At 36.4% G+C, this 23,257-nt stretch overlaps 1 protein-coding gene across 1 annotated transcript in view; it reads left to right on the top strand.

The window, feature by feature from the left end:
- Positions 1–17,947, top strand: part of NCAPG2 (non-SMC condensin II complex, subunit G2) — a 49,010-nt gene extending 31,063 nt beyond the window's left edge. Inside the window, exons 16-27 of the mRNA XM_009886795.1 lie at positions 1,306–1,376; positions 1,656–1,809; positions 1,968–2,141; positions 2,635–2,751; positions 2,861–3,004; positions 5,556–5,655; positions 5,988–6,172; positions 6,922–7,065; positions 8,930–9,033; positions 12,157–12,254; positions 12,666–12,768; positions 17,762–17,947. Coding sequence (XP_009885097.1) covers positions 1,306–1,376; positions 1,656–1,809; positions 1,968–2,141; positions 2,635–2,751; positions 2,861–3,004; positions 5,556–5,655; positions 5,988–6,172; positions 6,922–7,065; positions 8,930–9,033; positions 12,157–12,254; positions 12,666–12,768; positions 17,762–17,813 — 1,446 coding nt within the window. The 3' untranslated portion in view covers positions 17,814–17,947. The remainder of the gene's footprint in view (positions 1–1,305; positions 1,377–1,655; positions 1,810–1,967; positions 2,142–2,634; positions 2,752–2,860; positions 3,005–5,555; positions 5,656–5,987; positions 6,173–6,921; positions 7,066–8,929; positions 9,034–12,156; positions 12,255–12,665; positions 12,769–17,761) is intronic.
- The last annotated feature ends 5,310 nt before the right edge of the window (positions 17,948–23,257 follow it).

The raw sequence follows: 23,257 nt of genomic DNA, 5'->3' as shown, positions 1-23,257 counted from the left end.
TTTCTTCTGTTTGATTTCTGCTAATTTGATTCTACTTTTTTGATGCACTTATTTATTGTTTGAGTTTGATAGAACAATTAATTAAAATAAGTCATTTTCATATTTTCAGTCTGCTTGATCTTTTTAGTTGTCCTAGCACTATTCTTCAGAATGCTATCTTTTCATAGTGGCTAATAGTATCTGCTGCACCCTGTAGTGCATTTAGAAGGATTATCTACTGGATGACTTTCTTTTGTTTATGGTTTTTATGCGAAGTATACTGAGTTATGCTGGCTGTTATACTTCACAACATTCAAGTTTGCTTTAGATAATCAGGAAGTAGAAAGCAATTAATTGCTACATGATATTCTGCAGCACAGATGTACCAAATGCTCCCTCTACTCTGAAAGCATTTGGAAGTTGTCAAAGACATTCCAAATCTTTTTTGGTAGAGGATCTACCATCCCTCCTGGAAGGTTCTGGTGAGCGGACAAGATAGCTAGCTTTAGCAAGCAACCTCTTTGACTTTGATATTCTTACAGTGAGTAAGCAGCTTGGATGTAAAAGGACCTGTCATCAGAGGCTTAGTTTCTGAAAGACTGCAGATTGAAGCAGTGTCTCTTTCCTAAAAAGCTACAAATATGTTTTTAAATGTACTTTTAAAAATCATCTTAAAAAGGTTTTAGCTCTTCAAATGTCTAAGTAGGTAATAATTGCATTTGATTGCATTCATGAAGCTTGGATATACAGAATACTATTTTTGAAGAGTCTTTCACACAGATTGTTTTCTATATAATCTGAGTGAGACTGTGTCATGGTCTGGACCTCATGTGTTGTAACTACTTGTAATGCATTTTACATTACTGTTGTTATATAAGCACCCTTTCCTTTAGAGTCTTTTTAATAAATTTCTGATGGGAATGAATATTCATTTAAGGCACTAGTTCCTTGAACGTAGTTAGACGGTGTTGTGATTGTGCAATTAAATATTAGCCTCTACTAGAAAAAATGTAAGCTAGAGCTGTTATTACTTTTGCAATGGTTATTAAGCTAATGGAGCCATAATTATTCATGGTAGTTGTTCTGACAGTTTGTCAGAAAGCTGAATGATAAGATAATTGATAATTGACCTCTGAGAATAGGAATCAGAAGTTTCAGATTGCAAGCCACATGTTGTTACGAGCTTCTTTCAGTTCCACTTCTAGCAAAAAAGGGAAATCCTTGAGATAACTTAATCATACTTTTTCAGCACTTTTATTTTATTTTTTTTTTAGTTTTGTGTGCATCTGTACATGTGCATCATATGGTGTACTTTTTTTACCCTAGGATGAGCGTTGCGTGACTCCATTGGTTATTCTGGCATCCTTTATGCCCCCTGCTGCTATTCCTACATTCAGGTACTATTTTTAAATCCAAAATATAAATGACAAGAAATCTCTTGTTGACTGTATTTGTTGATTTTTTTTTTTTTCACAACTTGACATATTAAATGCCCATTTGGATAAATTTATCCACTAAAGAAATTTGATAAGCTAGTAAAATCTGAGGTGCAAATATGCCTTTGAGCCATTGGCAAATCTTTTTTGGTATTATACTAGTTGATTTTCTTTGAATTATTTCTGCACTAATGGATGTAAAGCTAATGCATCTCTTTTTTATGTTTGTTTTCTCTTAAGCTGTGGTGTGCTCTCCAGACTCAGAAATATTGACAATGGAGCTGACCAAAGCAAATATTCGAGCCTGATAGACTGCATGTGTCGCTGGGGTCAAGTGGGACACGTTATGGAATTAGTCTGTGATTGGTTGTCTGACTCGCTAACCCGAAGAAAAGTATGCATATGCATGTGTGAAAGAATTAAGGAATACATAAAGGCGTCATGCTGTTGGTTTTTTTAATAGAAGCCTCTTTAAGGCCATATTATTCTGCTTTGAAATTAGTTGTAACAATACTAAGTGTTGTACCATTTTTATGCTTTCTTCTCGTTTAGAGTATTAAAACAACTGAACGACGAGTACGTATCAATGTAACACATGAATCAAAGCCAGAATTAGCAATTGCTTACACTGAATATTTATTGACTCATCCTGTTAATCGTGGTTGCCTGCTCTCTGTTCCTAAAAAGAAACTGAAGAAGCTGTTGAAAATTCTCAGTGCTGCAAAGGTAGTATTCTCCTTAGTATAAACAGTGCTTATAAAAGAGTGCTTAGTGTCAAATGTTGCCTAAGTCAAATTAAAGGCCTGCAAGAATAAATAAATAAGATTCAGATTCTTCCCCTCTATAAAATGTTTTCCTTTTGATTTGTACTTCAAACAAATATTCTAAACCAGAAATATATTATTTCAGAATTGTTTGTAGATGGCATATTTTAACCAGCTTGTCATTTTTATTTGTCTCAAATTTTTTGTGATCTAGTGTGGAGCATTTTTAAGGGACTTGACTTTTGGAATGTAGATGTAGGGAATAGTCTGAAAATCAGTTATGGCGCTGCGAAATGAGATTAATTGAACGCATGCCTGTTGGTTATATGGGGTTTGGGGCTGTGTGTGTCAGTTTATTTTTGTTATTCTTTTAAAATTTTTCTTTAGAACTGTTGAGAAAAGACACATTTGAAATTTTTTTCTGGAAAATATGAATGTAAACATTGATATTTCAGGAGGTTCTTGGCTCAATTCTGAAAGCAACTGATGCAGGTTCTGGTAGCTGGAATCAAGCAACTGGCCTAAGAGCCTTCAGCCTCTTTTGCAGGTTCAGTATTCATCTTCAGAACAAGGTATGGTTATACCTTTTCAGTATAAGCTGGAATTACATCTGACAGCATAAGGAAATTCCAGAAGAATTAGAAAGACAGTTGGTAAACTTCTTCTAAATTTTTTTTCCAGTTTTCTGAAGAAGGAGAAGACTACCTCTCTCTTTTGAAGGAGACGGGTGCTTGGATAGAAAGTCAAGTTGTACCTTTTATATTAGCAAGTGATCAAGAGGATGGCATTCCAAACCACAGTAATGTTTCTGAATTAATTATCCAGGTTAGAGGTCTCTTGTAATGTAAATCAGACTGCTGCCAATCTGAAAAGCCATATATGTAGCAATTGTATACTGAGAAACATAGTGCACTGGAGTTCTTGGAGCCCAGCAAGTGAATGAGCTAATGAAATACATTCCTGATTGTTCTGAGGTTACAGTTTTGTGCTTTTGCTATTCCTTTGATTGCTTAAAATTACACTTTTTTTTGAGTTCAGTTATAACCTTTATATTTTATAAATACAGAAATATATAATTGTGCATACCCTAGCAATTAAATCAAGTAGTTGGAGTCAACAATACCTTGTTCTTATCTAAACTTTTTTCACCTATCAGTGCATAATATATATTCTCATCGTATCTGTTGATGTGAGGATGGAACATGTTTTTTGTTTCACACTTGTGAAAATGCCCACACAAGAAATTTCTAGCACAGCAGGCGATGCAGCCTGGGTCTCCAAAATTTTAGGTTTCTAACAAGTAATTCTTGTCTTCAGTCTCTCATCCCCCATATTAAATAAAGGTAATGTTTGTACTGTTTTATTAAAAGTGCATTAACGTAAAGTTAAGATTATCACTGTCTCAGTTCTGAAAAGGAGAAGAAAATAAGTTGCTGAAAACAAGGGTGTAGTTATATATGCTAGCACGTAATAGCCTGTTCTTCTGGAGCATAGAAGGTCCTGGAAATGACATAGAATGACTGCAGCTGGATACATTGTGTTGAGTAACACAATAGATGACTTGGAGAACCAGGAATGTGGTGTGATTATGAGAGAAGATTTAGATTTAATCATGTTTGCTTGCTTGCTTCCTTCCTTCCTTTCCTTCCTGCTTTCTCAAAAGAAACAGGTAAAATCAGACCCTGAGGAATTCAGTATGCTTCATTCTAGCACTAAGTCCCATAGAACATATCTCTGGAAGTCAGCAGAGAGGCTGGGTGTGAGTTACCTGGGAATTTAATGAGGCAGTCTGTCTTGAACTAAATCCCTGTAAGCCAAATCACTTTTTGAAAAGTATATAGAGATTGTAAACTCAAAGAAGTGTTGTAGTTGTTCCTAGTACAGGTTTCTTGTGTGTTTTATATGCTATTGTGTCTTCTCTCTGAATGAAAAATTTAGTACGCATATCAGCTCTTTTATGGCTATTTTTCAAAAGTTTGCAGGCATAAAACACAACCTTATAGAAAGACAAGATGCAAAATTGGGAATCTTTACCAGACTTACCAGAATTTTTATGATCAATTTCCTAGGTTTGAATACAAAATGAAAATGCAACTTTATTGATAAGCAATAAGACAGGCAGTTGTCACCTTTAAACCCATCTGACATATTATTTGATAAGCCAATAATGAAACGCAATGGTCTTTACTAGTAGATCTTAAGGTCCATTTGCATCATTATTTCCAGAGAAGAAGCTGAAGTGTAGAGACTGATGTGACTTGTCTGGAAATCGAGAAGAGAATCCAGGCCTTTTGCATCTCCTGTAATAAGCCATGTGCTTGTTAAGCAGCTCCTATTTGCTTCTCACCTTGTATACTGTTTTTTATTGGAACGAGGTATTGATTGTGCTTTTTGCTTGTTTGGAGTGTATATTTGGTAGCAATGCTGGCATTAAAAGCAGACCCAGTTTGTCTCAAAATAACCATATATGATACAATAATTACAGTTGCTTCTTTAATACTGTTGTATATGAGAAGGGACTGGGGTGTCTCTTCTTTTTCCAGTTATGTCACTTTCCCCACAACATATCCCATTCTTTCCCATTTCACCCTTCCTTCTCTGCTTGGTCTGTTACTCAGTTTTGCAGTTGCCGTTACGGGCAAGGATTCACTGGGGGGTGTTCTCTCCAGTTCTGAGTTGTTGAGTGGGCTGATAGGCCTTTTGACACAAACCCAATATCACTGACAGTGTCCCTTATCTTCATTTGCTCTTCACAGAAAACATTTGATTATATAATGTGGGCATTTTATAGCTAGTTTTGAGTTGTTTTCTGTTACATTCCCATGACATATTACTTAAGGTGAATTTTAGCATTGAGCTATGGGTCCTTTTAGATTTTGGTCAAGGGTACGATTTGGACTAACTTTAGTCACAGTCAGTGTCCTTGAACAACCCAGCTCACGTATACACAGACTGCTTAAAAATTCTCTGCTCTGCTCTGTCTATACATTAGTATTATAATCTGTTTAGTATGTAACGTGGGTGTCTGTAGGGAAAAGCTCTTTTTTGTATGCTGCTTTTAATTTTGCTGTTCCAAGATAGGTGGAGATGTCATATTCTGCCTTGGTAAATGTTAAGTATCAATGCCTGAGTGAAAAAGATAGAGGATTTACTGCCTTTTGAGAAACTGTGTTTACTGGAAGAAAGGGCAGTGGAAGCATTTGGAGAACTGTTGGGAAACTCCCGCTTTTCAAAGGTTGCAAACTGAGTAACTCCAAGTAGATGCACCAGCTTTCAGGGCAATTTGGCTAAGATTTTGCGGTTTTATTATTTTTAGGTTTTAGTGAACAGTTACTTTATAAAAATTGTTTCTTGTATGCTTTTGCATCTCTTCTAGGCCTACCTGACAGTATGTAAAGATGTCATAATGGTCGGCCTTGGTAATCTCACATTTCAAGCACAGCTCTTAGATATGGCCCTTTCAGTTGTACAAACAGGTATGATATTTCATACTAACATCAACATCTCCATATATATACTTAGCTGACTTCTATTAGCAGAACTGTTGCTTTTAGCATTTTGGAGTCTGTTTCTTAAAAAACAATTTTAATCCCTATAATTCAAGATTTGGAAGGAACACTGGATTTATACTTAAAATATTGATTGAACTGTATGAAAATTTCAGCTAAGGATGCTCAGGAACTAAATATATCGTCTACACTTGTAAACTATTGCTATTTATGGTATATAACTGAGTTTCATTCTAAGCTTGTACCTGAAGAATATCTCATTACAATTTTTATATTGTGAAATTTATCTCTTTCACTAGACAGAGGTGGCTTTTGTGCTCCAATGTTACTGGATACTCTAAAAGAAATTATTGAAGCTTCTTTAACTCAGAATACTGAGACAGATGAAGTGGCAAATCTTCTCCATACTGTACAGACCGTCTTCCAGAAAGTTTTAGAATGCGTGGCACGTAGACTGAAGAAACAGCAGGAAGAAGGGATTCAGGTATTATGTTACACTCAAAATTGCTAGCTAATATGTAGATGAATTCATATTTTTTTATGCAAATGTGTTAGACACTTTCAGGTTATTATTTGAGTCAACATCTGATGAAATTTTCAGTTAGATTTTCTAAATTTCCTTGTTACCAATTCTTGGGGTTTTTTTTAATCCATTGATGGTCTAGGAAAAACTAATAAATTGGAGAACAATGCATTCTGCCACTGGTGATCCTGAACTACCCCAGTACTCACGGGTTATTAATTTTATCTGCAATTAAATGAACTTTTCTCAATCCAGAGCAAAGAATTCTATTACATATATTTTGATCTTGGGATGGAGGAGACACTGTTGTTCTTTTATTCATTTCTTTCAGCCTGAATTATATCTGTTTCTAAATATGTACGATGTCTTAAAGTTCTTCAAAACCTATCTTCACAGAAAAGTTACCTGCTTGTATTTTATAGCAGAGACTAGATAGTAGTGAGATGGGTGGATCACTCTGGTAAATCTGATAGTCTGCTTCTCTGGACTTTGTGAAAAAAATTTCAGTTCTTTTTTGTTACAACCATTGTTTTGTTTGTTTCTCTCAAATTTGTGAGTAGACTTCCAAACACAGTGCTGATTCTCCCTCTGATCCCCGGTGACTAGAATACCTCAATAGCTTTCAAGGTGTGGTTTGCAGTTTTTCACAGAGAAGCTTGCTGATTACTCAAGCAATTTGAAAAAAATCATCTGTTTTTCTTTGGTTTCAGTTGATTCACTCTATTCAAATGCCTCTTGGAGAATTCATACATGCAGTCCAGTGCTGGCATTCATCTTGCCCAGCAGTTCACCAAGGTGTACTCTCTACTCTCCTGGCTGCAATTATAGCAGAGATAAATTATGATTTACAGAAGGTAAAGTTAATACTATTTTTGTTGGTTTTTTTTTTTACACTGACTGCCTTTTAAACACTTTGTTGGAACAGTAGAACTGTGTTCAGAAAGTGTGATCATTGTATGGCAGATCAAGATTTTGTTTGTGTTCGCATGGAACAGGAAATGTTATTTGCCATAATTCATGAATATAGAGTTACGAATACAGCTGTGTAAGAACAGAGTTGTCCTGATACCTAGTTCACTATCTGACTCTGACAGAAGAATTTAGAAATTAGGCATTGTTGGAGATGAATTACGTGATTTTTGATATGTCTCGTTTGTATTTTTACTGGGTATTGCTAGGCAGGAGTTAACTTTCTTCACCGTGGTCCCTAAGGTACTATGGTTTAATACTGTGGTTAAAACACAGCTGAGGGCACACCAGTTAGTTTTGGCTGTTGCTGCACAGTGCTTGCAGAGTGTCAAAGCCTTCTCTCTTCCCTTCACCCCCTGCCCTAAAAAAAAGTAAGCAGGGTGCGGGTGGGGAAGAGGTTGAGAGGGGACACAGCTGAGACCGTTGACCCAAACTGACCAAAGGCATATTCCATACCATATGATGTTCTGCTCAGCTATAAAAGCTCAGAGAAAGGAGGAGGCAGAGAGATTGTTCTAAACGCGCCTCACGTTGTCTCACCCAGCATTAGTGAACCACTGATCTCTGAAAGATTCCAGTTCCCTATTCTTGGAACTGTCCCATAAGGTTCTGTAAGAACCTTATGCTCTGTTCTGAAGCAGGCTGATGTCTTGCTTGGCACTGGTCACTTATGCATTCTCTGCTTCCCTAACGGTCCATTTCTCATACCGCATCTGGTTGTGGTTCCTCAGTTTTTTGTCTAGAGGATTCCTAAATATCTGAGCTGAGTTCCTCTGGAACATAAAGAAAGAAGCTCTAATACTGAAAAGAATGTATAGACGGAAGTTATTATATGTGCTAAAAGTCCAAGGAACCATTACTGCCCTTGAAGGAGAAGGGTAACATTCCCAATGCAGGTTCCTAATGCATGTTATGTTAGTAGCAAATATGGCTGGTAAGATAGGAAGCTTTGAGAACTAACATGGAAAAGCAGAGGCTCTTTAGAAGAGGCTGTACTCTTACTCTCATTGCTAGATAAGTCAGAAATAGAGCAATAAATGGTTGCCAGAAAGTACTGAGTATAACAGAGCTGTTTCTAAGATTCTGCATCACAGAAGGAACTGAAACAATACCAGAGATTTACCTGCAAACATTAATGTAGGAGCTGTGGGATGAGGGTGTGCTCTTCACAGATGCAGCAGAGTAAAAGTTTATGGTCTTGAATGATACTGCAGATTCATACTCATAGATTATGAATGTTCATTGCAGTGAGTCATCTGTGCTAGGGTTTTCCCTGCCCTCAAGTTATTGTACTAGTAAATCAAAATTCATTTCTAACTAAATACTTGCCAGAACCTGATACCAGGAAATCACTTTCACCGAAGATATTTTTAGAAATTGTTTGCTCACTTAAAGGTGGAGACAGAGAGGCTATTCGTTTGTGTTTAGTAGGCTGTACCTATATAAACAGTGACTAAAAATGTAGTTAAATGAAACTTCTATTCAGAATAACTGTGGAAAGTATTTGCCTTGATACAAATATTGTTTATTTGGTTTAGTTTTAGCCTTTCTAATTTTAATTTAGTTTGTTTATTTTGGTCACAACACAATTGGATTAAGGCTATTCAAAGAACACACATGGATGTGTCTTCTAATTATTTACGGATAAGTCTTGGTTAGTGTAACTATTGAAATACAGATTTGCTTTGATGTTTTCTGCATACATATATTTCTTGATCTCCAACAGTTGTTGTCTTTTTTCTTTTTTAGGCTTCCAGTGAAAAAGACTTAACTTTACCAAAGACTATTTCAGACCTTCCTCCTCTTTCAAGCAGTTTAATGGCCATAATTATGAAGTCAGTTAATGTTGTGAGGTAAATGTTTCTGCATTAATTTGTCCAAGGTTGTTGGTAATGTAGAACAACTTATATGTCATCAGTGAAGTTTTAATTTCTAAATTCAAATAAGTTTTGAGGAACCTAGATGCTTAGTAAATTTACCTGCACTACTTGATAATTCCTTTCTCTTGACATATTTCTTGTAGGTATTGACTGAGGGGGTTGGTTCAATTTTTTTAACTGTTTCTAAGAGTGTTTCTTATTTACAAGACTGTTCATCAAAATGAGTTCTTTAATCATGCATCTTGGCTTGCTTCTTTCATAAGATACTTATAAACATTAGTCCTCTCAATACAGAAGTATTTAAATGAGGTAAAATATTTACCAGAAATAGCATTAATCCTTTAATTGAACGTCTGCAATGAGGTGACGAATGTACTATAGCTGAATTAAAATCACACTGCATCCTAAAAGCCCCCAAAAGTAGGGTTACATCTTTTTTTTTTTGACTTAAACTGTTTTTTTATCTATGTACCCTGAATATCTTCTAAAATTGTCACAAGTGAATTTCATTATCATCCATTGCTTCAATTGTTCATATTCAATTGTTATTTACATGACTATACACACCAGAGTTATTTTGCATGACCAAGGGGCTAACGTGTATTCCTTAGCAGTCCTATCATTCTCTATGACTTATCACATCTAACTCCTATTCTTAACTTCCTCATCTGTCAGGCATTGAATAGTCCTGTCTTTGTTCTCATGAGTTTTTTTTTTTCTCAATATGTCTATGTTCTATAGAACTAGAACTATGTTCTAGTTGAACTTGCAAAACAAAGGACTCCGAAGAGCCCAGCAGTAGGTTTCCTAATCCAAATCTTGTTCCTCTGTGAGGCAGCAGCTGTTTGTTAAGGTGCTCTTACACCATTATTGGGAAACACAATTATTTTACACACATCTACTAGAAGGAGATGCAGAAATTCAATTTATTCCTCTGAAACTTTTTCTTATAGGAAGATCTTGTCTGTTCTCAACAAAGAAAACTGTTAGTTTGGACCACATTTTTTCTATGTGTACTTTGATAAACATGTATCTATCTTCTAGTATTTTTCTTTTGGTGCAAAGATGATCTAAGTCAGGAGAAAACTTACATCTGGTTCCACTGGTGCTTCTAGACTGAGACTACTTTTAAGGCCGTTTTCTTTTATTAATATGTATTGATAGTCCATAATCAGAGTCCAGTAGTAAGTCATTCAGTATCTCAGAAATTATCATCTTTCCACGCCAATGTGAATGTCAAAGCCTTTGACATTACAGGATCTGATGTGAGCTTCTCTTCTGTGAACACACAATCATCTTGCACCAGGTTCTGCAGCGTCTGTTATGTTTTGTTACTAATTAGGCAGTCTCTAGCACTGCGTTTCAGTTCCCATATCAGTGATAATACTGAGTGACTTGGCAATATCTAATTCTCTGAGTATCCTTTCCTTTAGTAGGGAACTATCTATAGGACCAATTACTTATGTCTTTAACTTATATGTATTTGTAAATAGCTTATTACTCTGTTCTGTTTTATCTCTGCTTGCAGGCTGATGTGACCCTTGTTGAGAGGGAGGTGGGGAAAGGCAGCGAGTGTTATTACAGGTCAATAAAATTACAGTGTTCCTCCATGGAGCTAAAGAGTATGTCTACTGACCTAAACAATGATAACATTAAAGTCAAACCTCTGATCGGAATACTATCAGTTAGCAATTTAAGAGCAATATGAAATGGAATCAATACTTGGTCAGATTAGTCCACAATAATATAATAAAACTAATGCAATGCATGAGTGACTTCATAATATTTATTTCAGAACTAAAGAGGTTTCATCATTCTCAGCTCTTTGAAGCAATATTTGAGCTTCTATGAGGCTTATTTACTGAATCGCTAGTGGAGATTCTCTTCTTAACTGCATGTTTCATTTTGATATCTCAGCACAATAAAAACCTGAAGAACAATTAAAGTCGGAACTGGGTATTTATGGTGCTCAGTTTTGGTAGCAGATAATAATGCCACCAAAGGTATTTTGAAATATTTTAGGAAAGTTATTGGGACATCTACTGCTCTCAGTTTTCCCTTTAGTTCTTCACAGAGCGTTCAGGTTTGTGCTCTGAGGAGCATGACTATTACAGATCTTGTCCATCTACTGCTTTATCCCTCTTGTTCTTTTATTTTTCTCTCTTTCTGAGAATTGCTTCTGAGTTAAATTTGTTATTTTAACCATAAACACTATAATGACCAATTAGTGATTTCATTCTGTAACATTGCCTTATTCCGTATTGCAGTTTTGTTTGGTTTCTAGACTTCTTCCTTGAGTTCCTTGTTTCATTTTTCTTAATATATGTCCCAAATCACCTCTAAAGTTTGCTGGTAATACTATTGTCTCTTGCTAAAATTACATCTCTCTTAAGATACATATAGATACATATAGAGATAGTATTTATCTCAGACTTTACAATGAACAGTTGTTTTAATTCTGTTAGTCCGCCCATACTTTCAATACCTAAAATGTAGTTTGGAAGTGTTTGGGGGCTATCTTTAGTTATAAATGCTCTTCAGTGTTTTTTAATTGGAAAACCATGTGTTTTAATTTTTATGAGATAACATATTTTAGACTAAAGTGTTAATTAAACTCCAGTTTCTAATCAGGCTACAAGTAGTAATATATTTAAGGGCATAAGTAGTTACTAACAAACCATTGGAATCATATAATGCTTTTTTTTTTTTTTAAACTTCAGTAGAAATTGAAGTTAGACATTTCAGTACAAAATACACGAGTTAGATTCCAGTAGAACCAATAGTCTTTTTTCATGGATTTACTTTCCCAAAATAGTCCATGAGCTCTTATTTTCTCTGAACAGCTACTTAGTCTGTGTACAAATTTTCAAATTTTTTTTTATTTTCTTCCCAAGCAATTTACCATTCTGCTAACTGAGATATTCTCAGTTCCAGAAGCAGCATGTAGTCTTCAGTTACACAATAACCGCTGCTTTGTCCTGCATGTTGTCTTTGAAGCTGCAATGGCAGGGTAGCATAATCACAAGCTTGTTGTGTTCAGTTCTATTTTGAAAAAAACATGATTTATAATGTATTTTTGCTTTATTTTTTCCTTAGGTCATTTTTAAATGAATTGATGGAATGCATTCTCTCTGAAGAAATTGAAGGGATTTTTAGTCTAACAGCTACTGTCTGCATTGTGATTATAATTAAAGGTCAGTCAAAACATGTTTGTCCATTTTCTCTTTTTTTTTTATTTGCTACATTTTGAAAGCTGAGTTCTTATACAATTCCACAGGCTTTTTTCCTCATCCTGTTACGTTACCATTTTTCTATACGTTTTCAGGTCATATCACTTGTAAATTATGTTGTTAAGCTTTGGACTTTCAATCTTTGTGTAGTGAATTTCAAAATACAACTCTGCTAACTCATAGGGTCTATCTTTATATTATGACTTGCTGAAATACACAGTAGTTAATCCAGGACAGTGAAAATCTAATTTAAAGTCTAATCTTTTATTGTACGATCTTTTACGTTAAAAAAATACTTGACGAAAGCATGCAGGGGTTTTTCATGATAAATAATTATTTTTGTCCAACTTTTCAACATAATCTTATTTCAAATAGGTAAGCACAAAACTTCACTTCTAAAGGATATTGCACCTGTCATTCATGGGAACCTGATAACATGCAAGGATGCTGCCACAGAAGAATCTAGCAGCACTGAAAGGTAAATGCGCTGTGGGAAATGAACACTAACCTCTCCTATACCCTCTCTGCAATAATTGGCTGTGTTTTGTACTTACATAATAGAGTTAGAGCGTTCTGAATGATTGCAAGGTTAAAAATAGTGGGTAAAAAAATTGTGAGGTATTGAGCTCAGCACAGTATTAAATTTCCTGCCCATACATTTGCTGTGATTGCAATCTTTATATATTTAGTTTGGGGGTTTTTTTTGCATTTAATTTGAATGTCTTATGACTTGATCCTGTATATTGCAGGATTCAGTTCTGAAATCAGTTCTGTTAGCAGCAGGTGTAGAACAAAGCAAGTAGTCTATTTACTATTTCTTATTGCTCAAAGATTTTTTTTTTTTTCTCCCAAGTTTTGGTATTAGGCATATGAATCCATCCCTATGCAGATGGTAAAAATTTAACTGAATATGGCAATGACTTTAAGACCTTTCCACAGGTGATTTTTATTTTGCTCTTTTTTGTGATTTCACTGTCATGTCTGGTTGACTTTTAGCTTTTTGGGGGATAAGTTTCTTGAAAGTGATGGGCTACATTGTATTTGCAATCATTTATTTCAGACCTGCCGAAGATAAACAATCATGATGAATGCTTTAGCCTTAAGCATCTCAAACTTGCCTAAGTCTAAACATTTGTTAACATTTGATTTCTGCCTAGTTATTGAACTGACCGTGGAACTAGAAAACATGCAAAGTAGACATTAAAAAGCACAAACATAGGATATGAAGAAAATAGACTGTGGTTATGGACATTAATCCAAAAACACTGAGAAAGTTATTAATGCACCACAGTGGCCTGAACATGCAGAGGCCCTTGCAATCTTCAGTTCTTCAAACTGATGATCCTTATTATTCAGTCGAACAATGGATGTAGTATAGACAGACTTTAACTTAAACAACAAAACACCAAAAATACCTCACTTCATTTTGCTCAACAGTTTCTTGTACGGCCCTTCAGACCTAAGCACACTTCCACAGCACGCTCTTCTGGTGGATCACTAGCCTGAGGCATTTGTTCTCTGGCATTATAATGATTAGACATAGACCTTTGGCGGCTGTGCTGTGACTGAATTGGTGTCACCAATTTAGAGCCAATACTAAAGTTATGAGATGCTACTGTATGAAAAATAAGATAGTGTTTATCAAAGAGGCCATATGGTCTATACCCATTTCCTACTTCAAATCCTGAGTTTGCGCTACTTGTATGAAGAAGCCCAACAGCTACACTAAGTATTCTGGCGGTGGTAGAATTTTTAGAGGGCTGTACAGTAAATATCCATTTGGAATTGGTTCAGAAATGCAGAAGCTAAGTTAGATTTTTCCAGGCAAAAAAAAAAAAGCCAGATATTCAGGACAATACGATAGAGTAGCTGTGTTGTTGCTAACAAAATACGCATTCATTCATTTAAATCTGCTACTATATCAGAGTCAAAAGGGTATTATGTAACTCTCTTTAAAGAGATAAACTTAAGAACTAGACCGGAAAGTTTTATGACACGTAGGAGCCACTTCAGTTACATACTATCAAAAATGAGATTTATTTAAAAAACAAAAAAGGGGAAAAAATCAAAACCAGTGTACCCTTCACTTCCATTTCCTGTCTTACATAAGCAAATAAAAAAGGGAAATTTTGCTGTCAAGACTTTGAATGGTTTCCACAGAGGACACTGTGCTCCTGTAACATAAAATTGATAAAGAACCAAAAAAATCTTTTTTTTTTTTTTTTTTTTTTAAAATCATTGCATAATCAGACTTCTCAAACTCAGAGTGACTCTGCTTCCCGGATAGATTGTTTTAATTAGTTGCCTGGCTGTGACAAATTCCTTTTGATTGGGACCTAGCTTAGAAACAAAATCAAACAAAAATAAATAATTTTTTTTTTCCATTCAATCATTTAATGTTGGGTTGCCAAGTGTTCTACTAGAATATTTTTAGAAATAATAACAACAATCTGGAAAAGAAAGGTGAGCAGCAGAGTATCATGATTCAGTTATGCACTTCTTTTAATCAAGACAGTAGAAAAGGCTGAGAAATTAAAGCAAATCTTAACATGATTAAATAAATAGGCCCATTAAAATGAGTAATTGCTGCCACTTGAGTGCACTACTGACTATAAATTTCAGTAAGAACACAGGTAATTGCTTTATGAATCTATATGATCATCTTTGCCCAGTGAACAGGGACAAATCAACCTAGAAGTTGGGGCAGATGAAGAGCAGAAGATGCTACACGGTGGTTTAATTTCGTGATATATGAATGGCTGCCTTTGTATAACACAAAACCAAGAGATAGTTGCAGGTGAAATGAAAAGATTAGGAATATGAACATAGTGATGGGAAGTATTTTTAGCAAGAATCAGAAATGCAGTATGACAACAAAATTCAGAAGCTATCACATAGCTTTGTAGAATTTGGGAGGATTCATATTTGTTCAGGTATGTTGGGGTGGTTTGTTTTTTTTTCTTTCTCTCCTGAAGGGTAAAAGAATTCATTCCGAAAAAAGATTGGGAGGAAGTTCTTCAGTGGCGAGGTTTTGCTTCACTAATTTACAGCGTGTTTGTGCTTTCTCAGACAGACAGAATGTTGGACCAGGCTGGGCCTCTAGTGTCTTCTGACATGCTGTTTGTAGTGTTCTGGTACTAGTGTGCTAATGTATAACTAAAATGTGATTATATACAGTTGGAAATGTGCCCTGTTGTTTGTTAACTATTTTATCATCCCACTCTTCTTACCAAAATGTTAGTTATGGTATGCTGCAAGCCAGATCTCTGATCATTACTTTGAGTACAATCTTATAACACACAGTGCTGCACTGATGCATCCTAAAATATATTACTGTTTTTTTTTAACTCATGCTTAATAGTAGTATTAGTTTTTTTGCTTCTGAATGCATTATCTCATAACAACTCCTTGAGGGATTATTTTATTTAATACCCAGGTATACCAGGAAATAGTGTCATTCCTTAATTTCCCAAGAGACTTGGCATTCTGTGCCAGCATCCTAAATTTGGACTTAGAAGTAATCTATTACATATTAGCAAAGAAAGAAACAAGTGAAAATGCTGTCTGGTGTAGTAATTAAAGTGCTGCCCTTAAACAAGGAATTGTTGCACTAATTCGGAAGCAAAACTTTTCATTGCAATTTAGTCTTCCCTCTTCAGCTGAGTTAGCAGGTTAAGATGGCCCTGTGGGTCTATTATTTTAAAAATGCTTTTCAGTGCACTTAAAAATTCTGGACAACATATTGTATGTTGAGAGAATTTCCTCAAGAGTAATGGCACACACATTCGTTTAGTTTACAAAATGCAAATATTTATGCCTCATAAAAAAATGCGAATAAAGCTGTCAGTGCAGTGATTTGGAGGCTAAAAAAAATATTCCACGCTCTATAAAACCAAATGTGCTGTACAATAATACCTTTTACTTAATATTTTGTATTTACTTTAATTAGCGTTTTGATAGATGGGTATTAGAATTTGAATTTAGCTAATGGCTGTGCTGAAAGCTACTTCTTTAGTATTATCATTTAGCTAGCTTCCCAAACTCTTTATTGCGCTCTCATTAAACTTGTAAATAATGATTCTTGAATTGTTTTGTAATGTAACTTTGTGTATGATTTGTCTGCCACCTATCTAAAAGTTCATGAGAAAGGTACTGGGTAAAACTGAGTCGAATTTGTCTGTTTGGGGAGGGCTGCGGCTACTCTGAATGATCGCTTGCTGGCCACTGGGCGGCACCTGCATGGTCCCACACTACACATTACAGAGCTATTGTTTTACTAGCCTTAAATGGTAACAAAATAAAATTTATACAAAGTAGCATTGTGTCTAAAACCACAGCATTTAACTAATTATGCTGATTTTATGGTACATTGTAATAGTAGCTTATTTTGACAGTTGAGTTCCATCATGGCTTAAAGGATATATCATTGTAAAGAGAAGCATGTGACACACCCGTGGCGGTCTGAATTTTGGGAGCCCTAACATCCAACATGCTGCCATGGAAATGCAGAGTTGCTTCTTGTATTTCAGGTCTCAGTGTCTCATGGGGAATGCCCTAACTCAGCATGATTAATGACTGACTAACCGTGCTTATTTGGGACATCAGTCTAGGACTATAATCATAAAAAATATAGAGGAAAAAAATGCTTGAGAAATACAGGTGCCAGAATCTTTTACAAAAGTAACGTGAAGGATAAAGTTTATGGTGGTCAACAGTGAAAGAATGTTTTGACAGAAGACCAAAGTTCCCATTTTTGTCTTTTGAAGATATTTTAGAGCAGTGTTAGAAGTTGCGAGAGAATGCAACTACAAAGGCTAAATGAGGGACTATGCCAGGGAATGCAGGAAAATAAAAAGGGCCTGCCAAGGGCCAATTTCAGAGCTACCCTTTGAAATTGTTTAGGGAGAAATGTGAGAGAAAAGAGAGTCAGAAAGGGACTAAGATGGGTGTATATGCAGCTGAAGCAGGCTGCTGCTGCTAAGGATGAGATAGAAAGCTCAGGCTTGGAAAAAAAACTGCCAGAGGTGAGGAGAAAAATTATGAAGACTGAAGAATGAGGGAGAAAGGAAGAAAATAAAAATGAAAAATGGCCTTAGTATGAATTAACGGTAAAGGATTAGGCTATTTATGTTTAAAAAAAGAGTAAAAATGCTGTGAAGAAAACGAGTGGGTTCTTTAAACAGACGATGAAATATTTAAAAATGTGCTTGAATTGACATAGTAATTTAAACTGACTTGCTGTAGATTACACTATAGCTAGAGATGGTGAGCAGAAAAATGGAAAAGTTGCAAGAAAAAAACCCCAGCGATTTTAAAAGTAATTTGTAAAGGCATATTTAATACTTAAACTAATAGGGAATAACTTGTCAAAGAAATCATGGGGTAACTATACTCTGAGAATCAAATAGGTGGGGATTGATTTAGCATTTACCATATCTAATCCTGTTACACATTGTTTTATGCCATTTCAGAATCCTGTATGAATCATCTCTGAAAATTTTGGATGAATTTTTGAATCTTTGACCACGCGGAAGCTTTTGTCATGAAAATTAAAGGAAGGAAGATATATTGTTTGTTTAAAAAATATTATCTGTAAACTTATTAATAGTTAGTTTTGTTTTCTGTTACTCTGTACATTTAAAGCAGGAAAAATGTATAAAAGTGTGTATAAAAATTGTGTAATAGTAAAGATTTTTCTAACAAACAGCTGTAAAGAGGTTATTCTGTATAAAAATGTGTTATTTGGGGGGATGTAAAATCAGTATCTTTGTTTTATAAAATAAATAATACTTATATACTTTGAGATTGAGGTAGCACGTAACCTCAGTCCCTGGGAAGACTATGGAGCATGTTCTTTGAGGTTACGGAAATGAATTTCATTTCGAGGCACAGGAAGGACAAAATGGTGATTGAGAATAGCCATCAGGAACAGGGGCAAACTCTGCCTAACCAACCTCATTTCCCTCCCTATTGTGGAAGAAGAGAGAGCAGAGAACATCATCTTTCCTGTCCTTAGCAAAGACTTGTACGCCCACTTACATAGCGTCCTTAGTGCTGAACTGGAGAGAGGTGGACTTGGAAGGTGGGTGGGAAACTGGCTGGACCATTGCACTTGAAGAATACCGATACTACACCGTCAGACTGAAAGCTGGTTATTAATGGCGTTCCTCAGGGCAGCTACTGCTGCCGATATTATTTAACGTTATTATTAAAAGCTTGGGCAATGGGATGAAGTGCAACCTCAGTCTGTTGGCAGATGACACCAACTTGGGAGCAGTGTGTTACACATCGAGGGGCAGGGTGGTCCCATTCAATGGGATCCTGAAAAGCTGCTGGACTTCAGGATCGACAAATCTCATGATGTTCAACAAAGGCACGTGGTTTCCCCCCTGTAATGGATTAATCCTGCATACCACCAGCACAGGCAAGTGCAGAAGGGCAATCTTATTGCTGTCTTCACCTACCTGGATGAGGATTAAGAAAAGACATTTCCCAGTGGTACACATGAAGAGAATATGAGGCAACAGAAACAACTTACAGCAAGAGAAATTCTTGTTGCACATATTTATTTTTTTTTTTCATTATGAGAGTGAATTGAAGCTGGAAATGGAACAGGAACAGGTTGCTCAGAAAGGCTGTGGAACATCTATCCTTGGAGATGCGCAGAACTTGACTGACAAGGTCCTGACCATTGTGTCAGCATTTTGAAGTTAGCTCTGCTTGAGCCGGGGATTGGACCAGATTCCTGAGCTTCCTCCCAACTTGGATATTCGTGTGATTCAGTCACAAATGTACTGGTAGGGGAAATGCCCTAGCTATTAAACATATACTTGATTAATACATAAGTAAAATTGTTTTATATTCAGCTATTTTTATACTAATGATGCAGATAATGCAGACGTGTAAGCCACTTATTTAATTTTCTTAATGCGAGCAGGTGCTCTCCTAAGACTACTGATAGAGTGCTGATTGCAGAATGTTATTTTGCCTATACCTGTAAATTAGATGTCTAAGCTCATGGTGGGGTTGAACACCCACCAGTCACTAAGTACCACACAGCAGCCTGCTCACTCCCCGCCTCCCAGTGGGGTAGGAAAGAACTGTAAGGGTAAAAGTGAGAAACAAACTCTAATTTTCTAAACTTGTAAGGAAAAGAGAGAAAAAATTAACAGAGAGACAAATAACTCCAAAACATTGCCCCATACTAGCTACTGTGGAGAAATTTAACTCTATCCCAGCCAAAAGCAGCCCAGCTCATAATGCTACGTTTCTGTCTGGTTTAGAAGGAGATCTAACAGGAACCCCTAGAAAATTATTCAGCCACAGACTGAAAGTAGCATACGGTGATGGGCTTAGACCTGGATATCTAACACTTAGTTATCTACAGTTAAGTGAGGGGATTCTCACTGTGTGTCTATGCAAACGGCTTACTGAGGTCTCCAGCGTTACTGAGTGGCACAGAAACCAAAAATAACAAATTGAGCCAAATTAAGACAGACTCTTCAGTCTTGATTAAGATTTGCGCGCAGTGCCCTACTCCCATCTATCTAAACAGGCATCTACTCTGCTGGGCTTCTTGCTGTGGTAAAACAGTGTAAGATTTTTTCTAGTATCTGCTCTGTGAAGTGCAATGAACTGCCTTCATCCGCTTTACATCACATTCAAACTTGACCTCAGTGCGCAAAACTTCCCTACTGCATAAAAGCTTCTATAGTGGGAATATTTAAAAATATTTAAAAGCAACCAAATTCTTAATAAACAACTGTCAGACTTTGCAACAGGAAAGCCAGTATGTGTATGGATTCATGAATTCCAGAAAATTTACCTTATCCACAACAGTAGTCTGAGCCAAAAAGACTAATGCTGCCACAGCAGGTAGCTGTAGATCTGCCAACCGTTTATTTATCAACATCTTTATAAAAACTGTGTTCTTTGGCCTTCATTCTTCTACATCTGTTAACAGGCAGGTGTTCCAGTAATGACCTTTTAAATCTTCTGATTATACAAATTACTTAATGAATATGTAAATCACAGTTTCTTTTTTTTTGTGCTTCTCAGTCTTTCAGCATTTGCTCATCTTATTAGATTAAAAAAGAATCCTGATTTCCTGCCTTGTTTTGCCTCAGCATATAATACTGCTTTTCCAGTTTTCACTTTTCATGGAATACTCGTTCCAGACGTAATATCCCTGAGCCTGAAAGAAATAAAGGTATACCAACATCAGAAATAAGCAGATTTCTGAAGAACTCAAAGGTGATATTGTTAGGAAGGGGAAGAAAAGTGAAAGATGAACCTTTGTCATCCTGGTGGCTGTGGGTCAAGTGGTTCTCAAGAGTGTTGAAATTGTTTTGCATTAGTTGTGGAGCGGGCATATAGATTTCAGCTCAATTTCTGGTCCAGCTCTAACTGCCCTGACAGATGAAAAAGCATTGGCTTTCTGCAACACAAATAATGATGGTCTTAGGATTCCTTGAGCCAGGGTCTGCCAGTGCTTTCTCCTGGGCTCTGTGTGGAAAATTTCACAGAAATATCATAAAAGTTCTATGTTTTACTGGCTGTTCTCATTCATTGCAAACGGAGTCTTGCCAAAATGTTAAATCCTTACGTTTTCCTTCTGTTCAGAAGATATAAATAAATACTGTGTTCCTTAAGCTGAGTTATCACTTGGAAACCTGTAAAACAGATTTGTTTCATCTTATTAATCCAAAGTGCTGTCGAAGTGCTATTGGGGGAGAGGGGTTGGTCTTTGGTGTTTTTTATGGAATAATCTTGGTATCCAGCCAGCTGTGCTGTCGGAACTGTACGTCTGAGAACTTCCCATATTTTTAAGACAGACCCTTTAGATCTGCTCAGTTTTTTCAGGAAGTTGAACTGGACTTGGATTAATAAAATTGCTTGAAATATGAACAAAGTAACGCCATTCTAAGCTGCTCCTTTGAGCAGTTTGCATTGGCAGTCACTGTGAACATACAACTGCCTGAAGAATAGTTTCTAGTCACAGTGGCACCTGTAAGTGGCATGCCTATCGCTCTCCCCTTCATGCATGTATATTCAGTATAAATATTAGTGAAGAAACCACTAGCTTTAAACTATTTGCAGTAATCTATGTTCTAATTTTATTTGTAGGGACTTGGTCCTTTGTTTGATGACAATGTGCATTTGCTCTGTTGTCTGGTAGGGAAACAAAGTTCAGCAGTCTTCCATCTATCACAGTTTCAAATTAGGAGCTAAAGAAAAACCAGGAGAAGCTCTCAAGCTTCTTCCTTAGCAAATAAATGTCTTCAGGTATGGATCCAAGCACACAAATGTTCAGACTTGCCAAGGAGAAGAAAAAATCCACCTTGCACCTGCTGTTTACTCCCATGATAACTGCAACCCACTTTGCATTTAAACTCGTGTGCTGCTGCTGCCAAGTGCTTTGAGGTCTTCTGACTTCCAGAAGGAAATCAGAGGGATCAATTTTCATGCAATCTTTCACCTCACTTGATAAATGCTTGAAGAACACTTACGATAATAACTGCAATGTGAAATCACCAGGCACGCCAGCTACCTTGTAGTATTATTTGCTGATCTGCTCCAGTGTCTGGTGAACGGAGACCATCGCGCGCTGCCCTGCCACGTCTCTCCTAGGAGTACCTATTGGGGGAGCCGCCCAGTTCAGACCGAAGAGCTCAGCTCAGTCCTTATGCCTTGGTGATTAGCTGGTCAAGGGCAGCTTCCAGGAACAGCTGCAAAACTTTCCACGGGCAGCCAGCAGCTCTATGGTTTCTTTAAGCCGTTGCAGATAGGCACAAACCTTGCCTAATCTACTTCAGATAAGACTTCTTAGTCCGGGGCTCTGCGGAGCGGTATTGCTGCTTCTCTGCGCATGACCCTTGGCACAGCCCTGGGCTCCAAACAGCTGTGTAATTTTGGCTTTAATTTACTCTGCAATCATTGGGATTTTTTCACTGGGTTAGGCAGTTTGGCATAGACCTGTCCTTAGTCTTCTCTAACAACAGTGGGTCATTTCTGTCCAGTTCCACGGCACGGTTCTAGAAAAGCGTCAGAAATTCTATGTGTTAGTACTGAGAAAACTTCAGCAGTGGAAATTCCCTTTCTGTTATATCTGTCAGCGTTTTTCGAAAACAGTACCGCAGCAGTTGTTCTGGTATTATTATTTTCTTACTGCTTATGACCCGGGGAAGTAGAAGGTGTTACGAACCTTCTTCTCCTGTGTCTTTTTTTTTTTTTTTAACCAGAGGACCACCTTGTTTTCAGCAAAATAACTTTGTTCTCAAACACACGATTTTACACTTATTTATTTCATGGTGTTTATATTACTTCAGACTTCACATTACTAAATTCTCCCTCTGTAAAATTCCAGTCCTTTGTTTGATATTGCTGTCAACTTTGTCCCAGTTTCAAATATATGTTCAAATTTCATTTGTTTATGCTTATTTTTGTACTATCATTAATGAAAATATAAAATAAGGTGGTGTTCCAAAGCATCATTAGTAATTCCTTTTCAGCTTAATCTATTTCCCTCTTCTGTCCAATTAGTTCCTTACCCATCTTACTATTCCTGTAACAATCCTTGTCTTGGGTTAATAATTTTTTTTATATGCTGCAGTAACAGATGCTTTGCTGTAAAGGCTTACATTTTAAGTAGGTGCGTTTTAGCGGTTCTTGCTGGAAAGGTAGATAAATCCTGCACAGCCGTACGCCTACATCAAAGGACATATAGGATAGAGCCGGCCCAGCCTCCTTTTGGGTTCTTTGCAGTGTGTGCTGACACACACAAAAGGCTTCCCGCCTTTTGGGGTAATTAGTAAACGCCTATATGAACTGTTGGTGCTAGCTCAACTTTCATGTGAATAAAGAATACTGATTCCATTGTTTTTTTTTCCTTTTGTTTCTTAATGTAGTAATCCTTAACTTACTAATTGCCTAAAAGGGTACCTGAGTACCAGCTGAATAGCAAGAAA

This window comes from Charadrius vociferus, unplaced genomic scaffold (assembly GCF_000708025.1).
Source record: "Charadrius vociferus isolate BGI_N301 unplaced genomic scaffold, ASM70802v2 scaffold255, whole genome shotgun sequence".
NCBI lineage: Eukaryota > Metazoa > Chordata > Aves > Charadriiformes > Charadriidae > Charadrius > Charadrius vociferus.
Note: the sequence above shows the minus strand (reverse complement) of the source record. Positions and strands in the feature narration are given on the sequence as shown.